At 40.9% G+C, this 19136-nt stretch overlaps 1 protein-coding gene across 6 annotated transcripts in view; it reads left to right on the top strand.

Annotated features, from left to right (window-relative positions):
* Positions 1–8520: 8520 nt before the first annotated feature.
* The window catches only part of MAP3K4 (mitogen-activated protein kinase kinase kinase 4), a 65707-nt gene continuing 55091 nt past the window's right edge, over positions 8521–19136 (top strand). Inside the window, exon 1 of one of the 6 annotated variants that reach the window (XM_041477076.1) lies at positions 8521–8636. In XM_041477076.1, the coding sequence (XP_041333010.1) occupies positions 8629–8636 (8 nt within the window). In that variant the 5' untranslated portion in view covers positions 8521–8628. Of the gene's footprint in view, positions 8637–11259; positions 12523–19136 lie in introns of those variants that run through there. The other 5 variants (XR_005955931.1, XM_041477074.1, XM_041477075.1 and 2 more) reach the window with 5 other exon arrangements.

Below are 19136 nucleotides of genomic sequence, written 5' to 3' on the forward strand. Positions count from 1 at the left end.
CCAGGTCTGTGTTTCTTTTTTTAGCAGCTTAGATGGCTTTTACCAAGCATAAATATAGATTGCACAAATAGTGAGAAGCTATTTTTGAATATTTTGGTCACTGCTAAATACAGAACTGCTAATCCAGGCATTCAGAAGTCATGATTCAGGTCCCCAGAATGAAAAGGCTGGCCTCAGTATATGCAAATCCTTTTTTATTTTCATTTTGGTTTGCTTACTGAAACTTCAGAATATTTCTGGATCATGTCTTCAAGAACAATTCTACAAAACTGAAGACCAATAATTTAATCTGGGTTTGTATTTGTCTCTAATTCACATGGTTCCTGGAGCTGTGACTTAAAAAAAAATTATTCCCAGTGCTCTGAGGCAAGAGAATTTCTTTGCTTATCTGCCTAGGTGTCTGTTATAAAAGTAGCTGACATCTCTTTAATAGGAAATGGAGATGTCAGCAGTGAGCAGAGAGAGCAGCAGAGGACCATTCATCTCCCACCTTCCCTTGTGCTCACAAGTTAGATTGAGGGGAGCACAGAGGCTGCCCTGTGCTGGGCTGACAGTCAGCCCACGGCCGAGCAGCACCAGCCCTCCGAGCGAGGCGCTTGCCCACAGAGCAGAAACGCATCGCGAGTGTCACACAGCACAAATGTCAAATACTCTGAGCAATTCTTACAACAGGAATTAGCATGAACTTGTTTGATGAATGTTTTGTACGAGTAATTTGAATTTGTGACGCATTTTGGGAGGGTTTTTTTTTTGTTTTGTTTTGCAATTTTAAAAGCAGTTCATAAGCAGAACATGGGTCTTTGTCCATTGAAAGGAAAATAATATATTGCTTGTTCAGTTGTAACCTTAAGCCCAATATGTTTTAGTACATCCTCAGCTTCTGTGCCCAGCAAATTTTAAAATTGGCCAATGTTGCTACTGCCTGAGACTTCCTGCAAGAATGGTTTATTGTCTTGTTATTTCTTGTCATTCCCTTGAAACAATCCATTTTAAAGCAATCAGTGTCACAAGAGCTGGTGACTCTCTCATGTCTAAGAGCCCTTCCAAATATATTTTTGTGGACAAAGTACCCTTCATTCACTATTGTATTTTTCCTGGAAACACCTCGAAACCAAATTCATACATGGGGAATATACTGGCCTTTTCAACAGTGCAGATTAGCAAATTTCTCTTTTATAAAATACTTCCATCATCCCTTTCTACTGTGAACTGGTCTTTGCTGAAAATTAATTAATTTGTTCTAGCACCTAATATCTGTTATTGGTTCAGTAGTCTTTCATTGAATACCTGTTTTAATTTCTGCTTGCTCTTGTGAGCTACATGTTTTGCTTTACAGGAGCATCCTTTTGCCTTAATAAATTGACTAAATGCATTTCTGTAAAAATAATGCCAGGCTATTTTTGCCTGCAGCTCTCAATGATGGTTGTGTGCGTCTTTAACCCTCCCTCCTGCTTAAAAGCTTCAGAGTTTGCTTGATACCTTTGAGGAAACAAATAGTCTGACAGGGAAGGGCAAGGGCAGGGCTTGCATCACCCTGACCCGTTCTTGCTTGTTGAGCCAGCTCGACAGCCCAAGTCAGAGGTTACACCTTCCCTAAACAGGTGGAACTTGAATGCTCCTCCTGCTGTACTAGACAGCCAGGACGTAAGAACCGGAGTCCCTGAACATTTTCTTCTGGCCTTTCTTCTTGTGGCTGAGTGCTGATGTCCAACCAGAGGCAGAGCCCTTCCCTGTCATGCTGCGGCTGCCCTACCCTTGCAGATGCCACCCAGCTTGTGGCGTGGGTGTGACTCAGCCCAGAGCACCCTGAAAGTCAGGTTGGGACGGGCCGGGTGCCCTGCCACGACCCACAGAGGTAGGGTTGGAGCACTTGTGCAAAGGAGAAACTCTGCAGCACAATTCCCCTCGGGCTCCTGGCAGGTCAGCACTCCACAGACCAGGAGCAAGGCAGCCTGCAGCAAACATGAGCTGGCCCAGGACAAGCTTGGCCTCCTGCTGCAACTTCACCCTCCTGCAAAACCACGGGCATTTCTTGCCCAATCATTGCTGAATTTGTAGTTCTTTGATTTTGCCAAAGTTCTGTTTAAGCTTTAGCCCTACCAAATGTAGACTAAATGCACGCCTTGCAAAGGTGTTCACGGATACTAAACATTGCATTTACCTCTGTGCCTTTCCATTTTACGCAGAAAATGAAAACCAGACCAGCTTGGTTTAAAGACCTTGAATTAGGATGAAATTGTTAGCATTAATTATCTTATATGGATGGGGGCTAGGGGGGGTTGGAAAAATTTCTAATCTAGCACTTTAAGGAAATATGAACCTTGAACATCAAGGGTCACTAGTGGCACAAAAAAGTACATGCATGCTTTTGTTTATAGCCAAAGAATCTGGGTACTGCTCTGATAATATATTTGGCTGATGGGAAGTGTGCAGCTGGAGAAGCATTCAACAGCTCAGCCATGCAGCCTGTTCCTCAGAGAGTCCCTTGCCCTTGGCAAAGAACAAAAAAATGCATCTTTCTGGCTCTGAAGCTGGGACTTTGTTTATTGACCAGAATAAACCTTTTTCCTTCTTGTAAGCACAGTAAATGACGCTTTCACAGTAAGCTTATGATGGGTGTCTATAACATATGGCAGTAGCAGCCCTATTATTGATGCAGTTATACTGGTAAAAAATGCACACCTTATTATAGTTTTGTGTTGCAATGGGAAGAGATTCAATTATGCTTGTAAGTTGTATTCATAGCTCTGCCAGTTTTCCCCACTATAAATGCACCAAGAAATCTTGGTTTTTCAGCTTGCCAGATTGCACAGAAATTAAGATCATTCTCAAGGAGAATGCTTTGGAACAAAGTGCTGTGTAATCCAAGCATGTGGAAGATGAAAAAATCCAGCAATATGCAGAGGTGAGAAGCATAGTTCATAAAGGCATCATAATAAATTACATAATCTAAATGCCAATCAGTTATTTTTAAGACAGACTTTTTACTTTGAAAAAAAAAATCAGTTTAATTCAGCACAAGCAACCATTGTTAAATGAATACTTAACCCAGGTTAAGATAAGGCTCAAGCTACACCAGAATGACAATACCTACAACATCCTCTTGTTTCTGCTGTTCCATCCTTTTTATACCTGCTGCTTATAAGTATGATTACTAACAGGACCTACCACTAAATACCACACTTAGATGTGCCCTGTTGTGGCTGTAATTGTATTTATTACATATTTCTTAAACATGCCTCCATATTCTATAACAGAAATATTACATTTCAAAATTAAAATGAAATTAAATTAAATAAAATAAAAAGAAAATAAAATTTTAAGAAGAATGAAATATATTACAAAGATGCTGTTAGAAAACCTAGCAGACTTGCTTTGTAAACATCTTCAAGGTAAATGGCTGCTTCCTTATAGCTCTGAGTACACAAACTGTATATTTAAATAGTAACTTTCAGATTATTTTTGTATGCCCACAGCCACATTTTCAATATCAGCTTCTAGGACTCTGATGGCCAATATGAGCACAAACCTTTTATACTGAGCTTTCATATTTATGCACAAATAGAAGGCTCCATGAATGTCAATCTGGCAATCAGATTCACTTCTGGTTTGTGCTAAAAATTGCAAATTGTATAATTGTCAGTCCACTTTAAGTTACCAAAATGCTGATGATCAAGTAGGAAAGACATTCAATGGGGGTATATTTAATAGGCTGCTTGTTACTGCTTTCTCAGGCAAAAATATTTTAAATTCAAATAAAGATCATTTGGCAGCTCACAGGAAACAAGACTCTGTGATGATGTGACACCTACAGCTCGCAACTTTCTAGGACACTCATGCTCACTGCATTACATCAGAGTGATTCTGATAGTTCTGCCCTTATCCTTTTTAGACAAGTGATGATGCAGGCAAAACATCACTTTCTGAAGTCTATCTGAGCTCGTTACTTCAGGGAGAGAGATCCATTCAGAGCTGAATCCTCTTACTCAACACCGTGGTTGGCACACTGTTGGTGGATACAGCAAGGAGATCTGGAATAGCTGCAGTGAACACGCATGAAATGTAACTCTGAAAAGTAATGGTGGTATAAATAGATGTCTTGTAAGCACACTAAATGTGCTTACAGGTTATTTTCAAATACAGGTAGTGTGATAATTAAAATACATCAGAAATCTCAGCTGAGGTACAGTGCCATGAATAGGGCACAGAGCCATTCATCTTTTGGTTGGGCAAACCTCACTGAGTAAAAACAACTGCTGAAATCAGAGGAGTCTAAGATTTTCAGAATCCGGCTTTGTACAAATGATTATGGGTGTAACATTCACTCTTTACAGAGCAGTAAAGGTGACCACATCCAAATAATGACAGCCTTGGTTTATTTGACGTGTAAAATGCAATTGTATATAATTCATACAATTTGAATATCAGGATTCTCTATCACTTAAAATACAAAAGCATGGTTAATGTTACTTGTTTTTCAGAAGTTTCTTAAAATAATCCATGTCGTTCAAGTATAAAATACATTTTTTTTAAAAGGCAGTATCGTTGGTCTTGCTGTAAAACCTCATGAGTAGGAAATGGCACAACTTTGGAAAGGAAAGTACTCACAAAGTTGTGATTTTACCCACATATTTGGTATTGCGCACCTTCTTCTGACAGAAAGTTACAATTTAGCTGACAGGAATGGCTACTTAACAGCATTATGAGTGATATATTTTAGAATAACTTAATTCTTACCAGCAATAGTTCTTTATTAAAAATTCTTTAATTTAAAATCACCACAGTTCACAACAAAATTATAAATAGCACCAAAAGTTTTTGGTTCTGTGTGCTTTTAAATAGTTGTGTTTCCTAGGGAACTTTCTGCTTAAGAGATTGCTTGTAATTCAAAAGTATTTATGAGATCAGCCACAGAATGGCTGAGGTGGACAGGTTCCTCTGGAGATCACCTCATCCTAACACTCTGCTTAAAGCAGGGTGAGCAGGAGCAGGTATCTCAGGGCCACAACCACTTGGGTTTGGAATATCTCTAAGGATGGTGGTTCCACAACCTCTCTGAGCAACCTATGCCATTGTTTGACCGCTCTCACAATAAGGAAAGTTTTTCTCAAGTTTAAACAGAATTTTTCATGGTTTATCCACTGCTTCTAGTCCTTTCACACTGGGAAGAGCCTGGCTCCATCTTCTTTACTCTGCCCCATCAAGTATTTATACACATTGGTAAGATCCTTCCTGAGCCTTCTCTTCCCCAGGCTGAACATTTCCAGCTACTCTTCTCATATCTCAGATGCTCCATACCCTTCACTACCTTTATGGTAGTCTTTTGCTGGACTCATTCCTGCATGTCCCTATCTCCTTTGTGATGGGGAGCCCAGAATTAAGCTGTCATTTGGGGGTGGTTTAGAAAAGTACAATTACAAATTTTAATGCAAAAGTTTGAACTGAAACATTATTGTTGACATTTGAAATCCAGGTAAGAATAGCAATACAATTCTTCTATTAACTATAACTGTACATTTAGAAATATAACATATATTAATCTTCCACAGTTTACAGAGTACCTAACTCCTCATTCTGTGAGTAGTCATCTAACGAAGACCATGACTGCCTCAGACAGATGGGCTATAGCCCAAATGTCCCTAAAGAGTTAGTTGGAAGATTAATACTTCTGTGATCTCATCTCAGGCAGGTTACAGCTATCCAACAGGCGATAAAGTTTTGCAACTGATCCATACTGAATGCTTCTGACAGGTGAACAAGCACGCAGTCAGGAGTCCTTCACCAATACTACTGAATGAATAATGTGTGTTTGCCCTGCTGAAAACTGGGTGCTGAATCTCCAGATCAGCATTTCCCCCCAGCTCTGTGTGCCACAACATCCATGCATTGTTGGAAAGCTGGAGTCTTTTAAGCAAGTTTAGTCTGTTTTATGTTAGTGCCTCAATGCGTATGCCAAGCAGTAGAGCTAATTGACTGGTATCTCTGCTGAGATTAGGGGTGGAAGAAATTTCACTCCTGGACTTCACACTATCCCATAGATAAAGAGCAGAAGCAGAGCTCAAACATGCTATAGCATTGAGCCTGCAAGAGAGGAGGAACCAAACAATTACAGACCCTCAGCTTCAACAAGGTCATCCTGTTCTCAAACAGTCTCATTCTATTTTCTTTGGACGGAAGAAAAACTAACAAAATTTTGACCCCTCTGTATTTCTGATTATCACCATGGCTGAAGAGCAACTGCAGTGGATTTGAGAGGATTTGGACTGAAATATAGAATTAAAATAGCTACTCCTAAAATTAATCAATGCCCATTGTATCCTGACAGTCATAGAGAAATCCACCCAAAGGTGTTGAGAGAAGCCATCTTTTAAACAAAGACCTCAGCAGAAAATATCCCATGGATCTCAGCTCCCTAACACAAAGGTCATAATCTGGATTCCTCAGCTGGCTGTAGCTGGAAAGACTGCTGTGCCAGGACATCATATTAGCTCACATCATTCCACAGTTATTTCAAGAGCTGTGTGCTATGTCTCCTCGCATGGATGTGCCTTAAAATAAGCATCAATTCCTGTGAGGAAGAGGAAATGCAAATCAATTATAGAAATAATGATAGAGGCTAATAAGATTCAAATGAGAATAAAACACTCGGAATGCATTGAAATAATGTCAAATGGCAGGTGATCACCTCTTTATAGTGTTTTATACTGTAGGAACTGTATAAGTGTTTAGAAGGATGAAAAATGAGAGAACAGCTTTTTTGAAGTAATGAAATGGAGAGAAATGAAAAAATAAAACATGGGGCACTGCAGAATGGGACACAACTGGGAGTTGTAGAATAAGATACTATTTTACTATGATTTAGTTTGGAGGGCTTTGCAAGAAATGGGGAATATCTTAATTCCTATTGATGTTCACCAGAACTGAGCCATCAACAGCACCACAAAACTCACCTTGTGAAGTTGTGAGGAAAACATTATTCCAGATGATTCAGAGCAGAAGGAGGAAATGAATCCTATAAACACTTATATGTATGAGTAACAGTTCTCCCAGGGTTGTCCCACTGATTTCAGTATGCCTATTATATAAGTGAACTGATGTGTATGTAAGTGTTAGCAGGGATTAACATCTAATGAAGATTAAAATTTTCTCATGGCTGCATACAACTCTGTCCAGCTGATAAAACTGCCAGGACCTGCTGGGGTGAAGGAAAATGCTAGCTATACTGCTTTTCTGTGATTACTCTCACTTATAAAAAGATCTGTGGGAAGGAGGAGACATGGGCAGCTCCTGTCTTCCTAGACAGGGAAGTTTGATACAAATCTCACAGCTGTTTTCTGCTGGGACAACGCAGCTGCTGTAAGGCAGACATAGACAGAATCTCAGCTGCACAACCAGATATTTTAGAAAGACGTAGTCTGGAACTTTTTTTTTTGTGCTTTCTGGGATGATGGAAATAAGAAGCATCACTTTATAAATTTTGGTATAAGCAACTAGTCAAACTTGCAAGATGCTTGAAAACATGTTGAAAAACATTGCTGCGTGCACCAATGCATTGAATTGCCCTGTCAGGCACACACAGAAGACAGATGGATATGCTCTGGGCCTACAAATATGGTTTCAAAGAATTGGCCCCAGTTCTTCACTGGAGCATCCTTGAACATGAAATTAATGCAGTGAACACAAATGCAGACAAGCATTCGGTCTTTTTTATAAATGCCCCATGGCTGCTCACTGACTATGTCTATTATACAGCTGGGGAAAGAATTAAAATATGATTTAGCAGGAGCCAAGCTAGCTTCAAGCAAGCTTAATCTGTTGTTGATGGGAAAGTTCAAGTAGCACTGAATGCAGTGCAGCTGATTTTCACAGGTCAAAAATCAGTTATTGGGAAGATATAAACTGCTGTAGCCAGACTGGTATACACGTGTCAACATTTTCAGTTTCAGATAATTTCTAAGTCCAGTGCCTTGGTATCTCCGAAGAGCAGCCAGTGGGTTTAGCTATGCCCAGCTTTGCAGGCACTGAGCCCAGAGACCAGCTTTGCACAGTAAAAGCATACAGCTTTAAGCGCAACTGGATTTTGTACTTCTCTCATATGGGTCATGCCATTTTAATAATGCAGAGGCAGTGCTAAACAGAGTTGCTTTTTAGGACAGGACATACCTAAAGAAATAATGCCCAGCTGAATTGATAAAACAATAATCACAGGAATGTCTCTGACCTCATGCTACTCTTACTAACAAATACTCCTTTAATAGTGGTGAATTAATGGTATTGAGCCCTGTGCAATCTGACATGCAGCCTGTGAGATGACAGAGCTCAGACAGAAATATTCCACCTCCGTCAAGTTAGCTGGCTCCTAATACAGCACGGGTGTTAAACCATGCTGCTGAACAAGCTTTGGCAGCTACCGTGCCAGCTTCCCGAGTGAATGAATCACAGCAGTAACGGGTGATTGAACACGGGTATATACAGTGGGACTCCTTAATTTCTTTCAGCTTCACACTTCAAATCAAGCAACAAAGCTCAGATTAGATAACACTGAAAACTGAGTTCTGTTTCTTTCAATGCCACCCCCAGCCTGATCTTCTGTGACAAGAGTGAAACTGTAGGTGGAGGAATCTGCATATGCCCAGGTAGAAACACATCTTGGTACTTTATTTGGACTCTGGAGATGCTAGTTGCAATGTCTACATAAGAAATGGTGTCAGGTTGTGTTCTAGACATTAAATGCAGGTATTGTTCAGGTTTTATTCTTCATTGCATTGCAGAAGAGCATTTCTAATCTATAACAAAGAAAAAGTGAATATTCTGTCTTAAGCACATTTTACTAATTCTAGACTAACTATACCTAGCAAGTTGTTTTCTAATGTCTGATTAACTTTGCTTTTACTTTTAAATAGCTTTTATTAGAATTAAAATAAATTACATATTTGAAGGAAAAACTAATTGTACAAAGCCAGTTTTGTCAAGAATTTGATTTTTTTTTTTTTTTGCATGCAGTTCACAGAGTGAAGAAAAATCTGATTACTAGATTTCATTTATTGACTTAAGAAAACCCAAAACCAAGTTGTGCCTTATTCTGCACTTATTCATCACTTGAAAAAAAAGTTTGGAAATTTGGCCTTGTGACAGGTACCAGGAGAAAAATTTTCAAATATATTCTTACAACATATTTATTTACCTACATGGACCAAACATTTCTTTGTCTTCGTTAGGATTTTTTGCATATAGAAAATACCTGGAGAAATGGCAGATGGCAAAAGCACAGCTGCATCTACAATTGTGTCTGATACCTGTGATGACTTGAGGAGGAAGGAACAACAGAATATATGCCCCAGGAATCCATAGAAATTTCAAGGGGTAGTTGCAGTAGAAATTTGAAAATGCTACTTCAAAGGCCTATTTTTGTTATTAGGATGCTATTGCCATGTCAAATTTGTATTGCAAATTCTAGCACTGCTGTAATGAAAGGCACTTTGCTAGAACAAAAAGCAATTCCTAAGCAATTGCAGCATCTGCTAAATTACAAAGCCAAATGTTTTCTGTTAAAAAAAAAAAAAAAAAAAGAAAAAATTAATTCTAAAACTTCTGAAAACAGAATTTAAACTTAAATAAGTTTGTCTATTTTGACAGTTACTTGTTTCCTGGTTTGCTTTTTTAACCTGGAATTTTGGAGTCATGATTTTGCCACATCAGACAATAAAATCCATTCCTAATATTTTAACTCTATTTTCTTACAGACAGATGCTACTGATTGTGATGCATATTTTAACCTTGTGCTGCCTTCTGTTCCAGTAGTAGAACCAGAGTGAACGATTTAATTTATCAATTTCCATGCACCTATTAAGTATTGGTATGTTTAGACTCAGAAACTGGCAGTCAGGGAATCTTTGAAATACAATGATATTCTTTAAAAGAAGCAAAAAAAAATTTTTTTTTTGGTTATCAATTTTTAAGACCTCTGTATTGCCTTGAAATTTTTCCTTTGCTAAATATTATCCATATATAGGCATTGAGACTCTCATGTCATCTGATGTTTCCTGTACTATCACTTCCAAATATTCCTGCATCTTAATTTCTTCCCAAGTTCTCTGTAAGGCCATTCACAAACTTCTCCTCTGACAATCTTCTCCTTGATGCCAGGAGCTATGTTGCTCACTGTGGTCAATTGTAGATAAAGAAACATCTCTGCATCAAATTTACAGCCTCGCTTTGCTTGGCCAGTATCTGCAGTTCCAGGATATTTTCTGTGATATACCACAAGAATGTGATGCAATGCAATGTGCTGGGTTGCCCTAAAGGGAAAGGGGAAAATGTGTACAGGGAAGAGTTTTCTGGACTGCCGTGTTTGAGAGGCTGCAGTGAATCCCAGTTTACTTCAGTAAACTAAATAACAACAAAAAGTGGTGGCAGTGGTCAGTCCCCATGTCCCACTTTGCCAGGCGCCCTTGGGATGTCTCCACTTCCACAACTATCACATTTATGGCAAATGCAGTATCAGATTTAATGAAAACTCAGTGCTTCTAACAGACCACTGCATCGATTGTTTTGATAGAAAAAGCAAAGAAGTTGAAATGTTTTGCCATGATTGCTAAATATATCCCTGCCCTGCAAACAGGGGCAGAGATGGTGTGAGACAATGATCCCTAACTGAAAAGAATGTTCAAATTCAATCTGTAACATTGACTCTTTGTTATTTGTGATCATACTAAAAACACATGCATACTGTGAAGTAAGCAGCTTTACCTTAATGTATGCTTTTGATGGAGATGACAACTAATTTATTAGGTTATCACTTCACAATTTTTGACCTTCAGCTATGGTTTCCAAGTTTTGTTCACCAGGAGAGATTAGTGGGAATGTATTGTGTGCATCTGCTATGGAGCTGCTTTATGGTTTTGGGCTCAATACGCAAACAAAAGTCTTTAACATGCTAAATACTGCATTTTTCCATTAAGTGAGGTATCTTAACTAATAATTTGTGATGTCTTCATGTTTCAATGTCATGATCATCAGGATCATGGTGATTTGGGTATCTTTCTTGATCTATGGAAAACAGTCTAAGTGGCTTCCTGCATAATGATATTTATCTGGTCCTGCATTTTAAAGCATGCATTCATTAAGATGATAAATAGTAGGTAGTATTAAGATGATAGAGTAGAAGTATATCCTGCTTTTCAGCTTAAAAATAATTCTTTTATTTCAAAGGAACTGTTGAATTTGTTTCCTAAACTTCGACAGAGAGGTGGACAACTATTTCATGAACAGTGACTTTACAGCTGAATTTTGGTATCAGACTAGAAAGGTGCAAATTTCTTGTACAGCTAATGAAGGAACTGGCGCAAAAATGCAGAATCTAGAACTGATTCTAGTCCAAGCTCGAATTTCACCCATCAGAAATAATTCATGTGCTTTGTGTACGCATTACTGATGCCAAGGTTTGTTGCTGTGCTTCCAGTCCCGTAACACAGAAGGCGAGGCTCCCTCCCAGCGATCCCAAGAACTGAACGACCCGTGGCACTCTTCTGCCTTTGACGGGAGTTGATATTGATATTGATATTCCAGCCAACCTGCAGTTCAGGAAATCACATTTTCCTCCCTGTATTTCCAGCTGGATAATGTGGCTCCAGTTCTCTGTCCAAGGCTGATAACCAGTGCTGCTGGAGGGTTTAAAAAGTGCAGGCTCACAAATTCGAACAAGTTACTCTGTCAGCAGCAGAGTATAAAAGACAGAAGATCACTTTTCCACGCACGCCCCCAGAGGGGACCTCCCGGGTCCTTCACGCCCTCCGCCTCCTCGGACCCGCCGCGGTCGCTCCAGCCTCCGCAGGCGCAGGGCTTCGGGCGAGCACGGCTGCAGGCAGCGGGCACCTGCTGAGGGAAACCATCTTGCCCTCAGCAGTAATATTTTCCTTCTGTCTCTGTCTGCCGGCGGTGTGGCAGCGAGCAGCGGCAGGACCGCGGCAGCCGCAGCGAGCGGCCTCAGGCAGCGCCCGGCAGCTCCGCCACCGGGCCAGGGAGGGGGCGGCAGCGCCCGCCGCGCCCCCATCGCCGCCCCGCCTCGGGATAAACGGGCCCCCTCGCGGGGAAGTGCGGAGATGTAATTTATGTAATTTCCACGGTGCCGGAGGGAAGCATCGCTGTTCCACAGCCCATCCCGACCCCGCGGCCGAGAGGGGGAAGCCCGTACCAGGAGCCGCCCCCAGCCCGGCCGCGGAGGAGCGGGCGCCTCTGGCGCGGCCGGTCCCTCCTGGCGCGCCGTAGCGATGCTGCCGGCGCCGCTGCCCTCGGAGGCTGTTCCCAAGATGGCGGCCGCGCGGGCGGCTCTGCGCGGCCGCGCTCCTGCAGCCGGCTAGGGACCCGCTCCCCTCCTCCTGCTGCTCCTGCTCCTCGCTGCGCCCCCGCGCCGCGCACCGGGGCCCGCCGCCATGCCGGCCCCGGTGCATGCATGAGAGACGCCGCCGCGCTGGTTTGTGCCGCCGCCGCCATGGAGGAGCCGCCGCCGTCGCCGCCGGGGAGGTCAGTAGCCAGCGCTGCCTCACAGGGAGCTCCGTGCAGGGAGCGATGCCGGGCGGGGGCTGCGAGCGCCGGGGCCGGGCGTGCACGCTGTGTCTCCCGGCCCCTCCGCGCTGCAGAACCTGCGGCGGCTGCTGCTGCTTCAGCGCTTCTGCAGAGCGCCCACGGAGCGAGACGGTGCTGCGATAAGAAATCTCTGGTGGCTGCGGTGGGTAAAGCAGTGTTTTGTGGGCGCTTTGCATTTAAAAGCAAATCGTTTCCTTCGCCCCCAGCCTCGCAGCAGTGCAAGCGGGTGTGTCGGGGCACTGCCCGCCCGGCTCTCGGGGTCGGGCCGGGGTGCGAGGGCTGCAGAGCGGACGGGGAGCAGCAGCTGGAGCCCGCGGGAGGCTGACGGAGCGTGCCCTGTGCTCCTTGACCTGTGAACTGCAGCGATAAAAGCGCTGCCCTCTTGGAAAGCTGTCCCATGTTTATGGCAGCCGTGATGAAAATCGGGTTCTCTTTGGCGTGCCCGTGAAACAGCAGGGTCGTGGCGTATCGCTGCTGGCAGCGTTGCAATCGATAGTTGTAAGACGATAGAGTTAGGGAAAAAAAAAAAAGCGTTCACAAAGAAGTTTTGTGATGCCTCAAAGCTTTCTGCCACTGCTGTCACCTCCTGAATGTGCTGACCTGCAGATTGGCTTTTTGCAAGTCTCCATCTGTGCCCTGCTGAGAGATGGTGATGCAAATTACTTTATGGTTTAGTGTTTCCAGCTGGCTGCAGAAGTATTGCATAAGTCCAAGTTATTAATTCCGTGGCAATTATTTCTCATTTTTAAATAACATCCTGTTGATGCACTTCACTTCTCACTAGGAGGCATTCAGGAAACGTTTTTAAAACGCTTGTGTGATCAATTAGTGCTGTAAGGTAGTAGTCAGGTGCATTGTGTTCCAGGTGTGCTGTGCAAAATATCTGCTGTCATGTTGCTGAGATAGTTCTTGAGTATTGTGAGCTGCTGTTTTATACTGGTAGGATGAAAGGGAACTTGTGATGTGCTGCTGTGTGGGCCAAGGCTATGGGTTTGAACAATGCCTTTGAGTTTTCATTAATGTGCATTAACGATTTGTTTTTCTCTCATGAGAATTCCAAAATCAGAATATATATAAAATTAGTAAGATTTAACAGAAATGTTATGAAATACAAATGCTGTAGGGCAACTGAATTAGTAAGCTTCTAAGTTCCTTTTCAAAGGACTCTTCAAAGACTAATACTGCAGGTTAAGCAGAAAATGATTTAAAATAAAGTTTGTACAACAGCATGACCCAAACCTGGGCTGTCTTCATGTAGAAGAGTAATCTTCAGAGCCTGAATAGAAAACACCCAGGCATTTCCTGTGCAGGGCCATTTCTGACCTCTGCTGGATTCTGCTTATTACAGGACAGTTTATATGAGTCGGATGTGGGTGTGGATAATGTGGTGACAACTTTACCTAGCAAATGAAAATTGAATTAGCTATTTCGGAGTGAGCTGGTGGGTGGGAAAGGGATGTCTCAAAACAATTAGGTAGGCTTAATTTGTGTAGGGTAGTGCATGTACTCCATCCACTGTGATTCACTTCTGCGTGTACTTTGTGTCCCAAGTTCACACCTGCTTCTCTGGCTTTATGCAGCACTTGCTTTTACTTAAATGTAATACAAGTGAAGCGTCTGAAGCTTTTTCAAACGCGATTACTTTTGATTTAAATTTTGGAATCATAATTAGGTGTTTATTCTTGGGGCTGTGAGGTTAGAATCTTGTTGCAATCAGTTTATTTTGCACAGGCTTGGGCGTTTGAAAGCCATTTGATGGCAGATTGCTTTTAATCCTGTTTGTTGAGTATGAATGTGTTCTTATGATAAAGAGTTCTGGTTAATAGTAAAGTGCATTGCTATAATGCGTTCTCTTTAAGTTAACTTTAGTTCTGGTGGAGAAGTATTCAGTCATTCTGAATTAGCAATGCACCTACATTTGTTTGATAAACAAAGCTTATTGATTTGTTGTTTTGAGACTGCCTGGTGTGAGAAATCTGCTTGTCTTTGTGTGAGGAGTCTGTCTCTTATTAGAGGATAAATGCAATCATAAATTTTGTAAACTGAAGGCAAATACAAATTGTATTTATGACTTTTTTTTTTTTGAATTGCACAGTCCTTAGTCAAAAGCTTTTGATTGTGAATCCCTCTCCAAAAACATTGTTTTTCCCAGGTATTCCTTTCTTTCTTGAAACACACTTTGGTGGGGGGAGAGAGGGGAGACAGCTCTAAAGTGAAAAATGCTCAGGGAAGCTACGAGCAGATGTTGATTTTGAGATAGAATTGCACTTTGACCCTGGATAGCATGCAGTCGTTATGGATAAGTGAAAAGATAATACTGAAAGGTTTAGTGAAGAATTCACATTTAAGTATCAATCCTTAAAACAAGTGGAAAGTTTTCAAGCTAAAATGTTTCCGCTTTGGTAATCTAGAATGCTAATTAAAACAAATGTGTTTGGTGCTTCTTGATTATTACCCATAGGCTTTAAATTTCCCAAGCCAAATTTTAGGCTTTCCCAAGAATTTTCTGGCACAAAATCCACTCTAGAGAAAAATGAGGCCTTAAGCATGTCCTTTGTTGGGACTTTGCCCTTTGTTTGGGGGCACTGCAAAGGCAGGGAGAGCCATAGAACTACCCTGACTTGTGCCATGATTGCTTGTAGCCCTCTTTTCACCTGCCATACGTCCAGTGCAAAGGGTGAAGGAAGGACCAAGGCTGTGAATAAAGTGGGACAGAATTGTGAATTATGTGGAGGCTTCCTCCTTGCTGGGGAACTTGTTAGTAGTCTGTCTATCGGATTTGTTGTCCCTGGGATCACAGTGAGTTGGGGCTGTCAGTCTGCAGCATCTGTGGTTTGGGGGAAGCCTGAGGTTATGTCATGAATTGTGCTCAGCCTCTTTTCCTGCTTGCCAGTCTGTATGGCTGATAGTGTATGAGCAGTGAAAGAGTTTATTTTATTAAGATCATAGCTTCAGTGGGAAAAATGATTTAAGTATATAGAGCTTTGCCATAGCTTTTATTCCCCCCCATGCATTTAAATGAGGTAAGATGTAATCTCTGTTCTACATGTATTGCATTTTCTTGTTTACATGTGCAAGATTGGAATGACTGACTGATTGCTGCACCTACGCACAAACACACATGAAGTGCTCGTTGAGATGTCTTTGGCATTTGTAGCAGTAAGGATTAGTCTGTGTTGTGTGGCTGCTTGGGTTGTTTTTATGTCTGTTAATTAGTGCTGTCTGTGTCAAGGTTGGTTTTACTATTATGTAAGCTAGTGATATTGACCTTTGTGGAATGCAAACTGTGCTGTGATGAAAACAAATCTACTTGAATTTAAAGGAAAGCATAAGGGATATGCAGTAATTCTTACTTCAGGGAGCTAATTGGGATATTTAGAGGCTTATAAAGATTTGATTTCCATGACAACCACATTTCTTAAATTATATACAAGCCATTCTTTTAATCTGCAGCTAAAATACATTTAGAAGACAATTTTTCATAGTACCGACTGATAGTCAATAATGTGTTGACCTCTGTCAGCACAGGAATCTCAGCTCGTTTCTTCAGTTGCGTGGTTGGACTTGCTGTTGTCTACAACATTTATGTTTGCAAAACTTTCCTTCAGCTTTATTCTTCTCTCAGATGTTAACTGCACTGATGCTATGTTTGGTCTGTAATTTATTAACTAAATAATTTTTTAATTTTAAAAAATAACTTAGAAGCTTATTTATTTAAAGAGTTGACAAGGGTCCCATGCTCACTCTTGGCTTACTGCAAACGTAAAGCAAAATGAAGATGTTTGTCTTTAACATCTGAATTTAAGTTACTGAATTGTCTAATGTTTACTTGTGTCCAGTCCAAGAACCCTGTGTGTAAAGCCACATTAATTTGTCATGAAACCCAATCAGGTTTATTCTGGAGCCAGACAAGATAGGATGTAACTATCGTGCTGATGAATGTCTCCTGCAGTCTTAGGGTAGAAGGAGGAAATTAGTTCTGTTCTGTCTGTGTCCTGCTGGTATTCAGTGGTACTGAGTATCGTGTGTTGCTTTCTGATGTGGTGTAAATGTATGGTTTATTCTGCCCTTGGCTTACTTGTGCTGCTGGTTTGCTTGCTGTTGCTTTTCCTGAGAGCAGTATTTGGAAAGGTTTTTACCATTTTGGCTGTAGAACATGCATTCAGTAAGTGATAACAAGGCTGCAGTTCCTCATGCCTCAATGACTTCTTGGCCTCACTGTAGAGCTCTCTGTGGGTGTGACCACTGAGCTTTTGGGATGCTCCAAATAGTGCTGAGGACTGAAGTCCTGTTGCATTGCACGGATTTTCCAAACGTCACAGACAAGAACTCCAGCATGCTGTGCTCAGACAGCAGCTTCCATTGAAAACCTATTTAACTTTCAGTGCTTCACCTTCAGGGTTCTTGTAGACTTTGACTTTGTCTAAATGATGAACTGAAACTTTGGATCATAACCAGTTGTTAGTTTTTTCTTATCTGGGAATGGAACTTTCTGCCAGGAGAACAGAGTGTGTGTGGGAGAGTGAAGGAAGAATGGCTGTTACAGTTCTTTTTATCTTTTATCACAGGTCTATGGATTTTCCAGTTTATCACTTTTATATATGACATCTTTATAGTTGAACCTAGCAGCCTAACACTCTTTTCCCAGTAGTATATAACTTGTCTTGGTGCAGCTTAAGTTTTCCAGAAAAGCCATGCAGGTGTGTTACTACAGATTTTTCATAAGTAGTTCTTAATTAAGTATACTTTACTGCATTGGTGTGTGGCTTGAGACCTTGGGATCTGATCTGTGCAGGTGCCAAGAGCTTAATTGCAGCACTTACCCTTTGGATTGATACTGTACTATGTAGTGCTCAAACATCATTAGTGAGGAAAACATATTTCAGAGATTCTTACTTAAAAAAAAATGAGTTCAAATTCCCAAATATGAGCTAGCATATAGTTGACGTTGAAAAAGTAGCACTAATGGAGAAGCATGGGGTCTGGAATCAATTAATATTTTAGCATCAGTAGTTAAGAGAAGAGGTTAAGAGAAGAAGGTTACTAACTGGGCTGGGTAAAGCTCTCTTAGCTCCTGTTTCTACAGTTCTAACCTTTGATCCATTTGCAGCCTCACTTGGCAGGCTTAAACGTGGATGTGGAAACCTAACAAACCCATCAACACTTTCACACTTTATTGCACATTATAGAGCAAGGGTAGAATTAAATAGTCTTTTTTTCTTTTGAAATAAAATATGGCATAGTTTTAATCAAATAATCTATTGGGGGCAAGCTCAGAAATGAATGTACTGTAAATGCTGTTACATCATGGTTCAAATTTGTATGAAAACTTACAATAATCCCAGATGGAAAAATTAGTTAAGCTTTCTCTGTTTTGCTAGTAAAAACCAGAAAGTTCTGAGTATTTTTTTTCTGAGATGAGAACATGAAGAACTGCCAAAACTTTTAAAGAGCTCAATTTTATTAATTTTTTGTACTTATTTCTAGTTGGTATAACTTGCAGAAGAAAAATTACTTCCTTAGATCATTTAAATATGTTTCAGTAGTGCTTATCACTACTTGCTATAAAAAGATATGATGAATACTACTTTGCATTCTGCTTAATTTATTCTTGAATCAATGTTTGACAATTTCTTCTTTTGAGGTATACCATGTTGTTCTAATCAGCCAAAAGGTGCTCCAATACTTTACCACTCTTTCAATAGCTTAAGTTAGATTTTACTGTGATGTTGTCTTTCTGTTGTACATATAGTAACCACATATAGAAGCTTCTGCCCAGGAATATAGGAGAATTTTGGGAAAAGTGCCAAAGTAGTAGTAATTCGCAGAACTGACTCTGGTGGCTGCCAGATCTTGAGAAGGAGAAAATTCTGTTAAACTAAAATTTGCTAGTAAGTACATTAGTGCTATAAGGAAATTTGTGATGCCCAGTCAGACATATGCTTGAGGTCTACTGTAGAAATGAAGTGTGTTCACACTTGCTGGGTCCTTCCATTCTAATTAAACAGCTTAATTGAGAGTTACCAAGGAGGAAAAGTTGTTGCTGGGAATCAATTACAGTTTGACTGTTTAGCTCAAAGCTGTACATTAGTCTTTTCCGCAGTAATGACTTTTATTTTGTCCTTGGTGGTTTCTGGAGAAATAGTGGTGGTTTTCTCATGGTGAAGTCTTGCTCCAAACCACTCTTTGTGTTTCAGCAGAAATACTTGCTTTATATTGCTTCCTCAGCTGATGTGGAATTTATTGTGTTTGGTTCTTAGCTGTTAGCAGGGTTGCTGTAGTGTAAACCTGTAGTTTGCAGTGGGTGGCATGGGTTTCATAGCAGCCTTGAGTGTCCACATTTATGCAGCCCTGCTACAGGTTAGTTTTCAAAGATGAACAAGGTGTAAATAGTGAACAAAGCAGGACTTTTGAAGGGTTCCTGTTAAGTCCTGACATTTCACTAATGAAGTTCTGGTGTTTCTGTCATTATGTTCACAATCCCTTGTTCATAGGTTAATTTATAAGAAAGCTACTGGAATTATGTAATCAATCAGTTCTTGGTGGTTACA

Source organism: Pyrgilauda ruficollis, unplaced genomic scaffold (assembly GCF_017590135.1).
Source record: "Pyrgilauda ruficollis isolate IOZ18807 unplaced genomic scaffold, ASM1759013v1 scaffold4, whole genome shotgun sequence".
Lineage (NCBI taxonomy): Eukaryota > Metazoa > Chordata > Aves > Passeriformes > Passeridae > Pyrgilauda > Pyrgilauda ruficollis.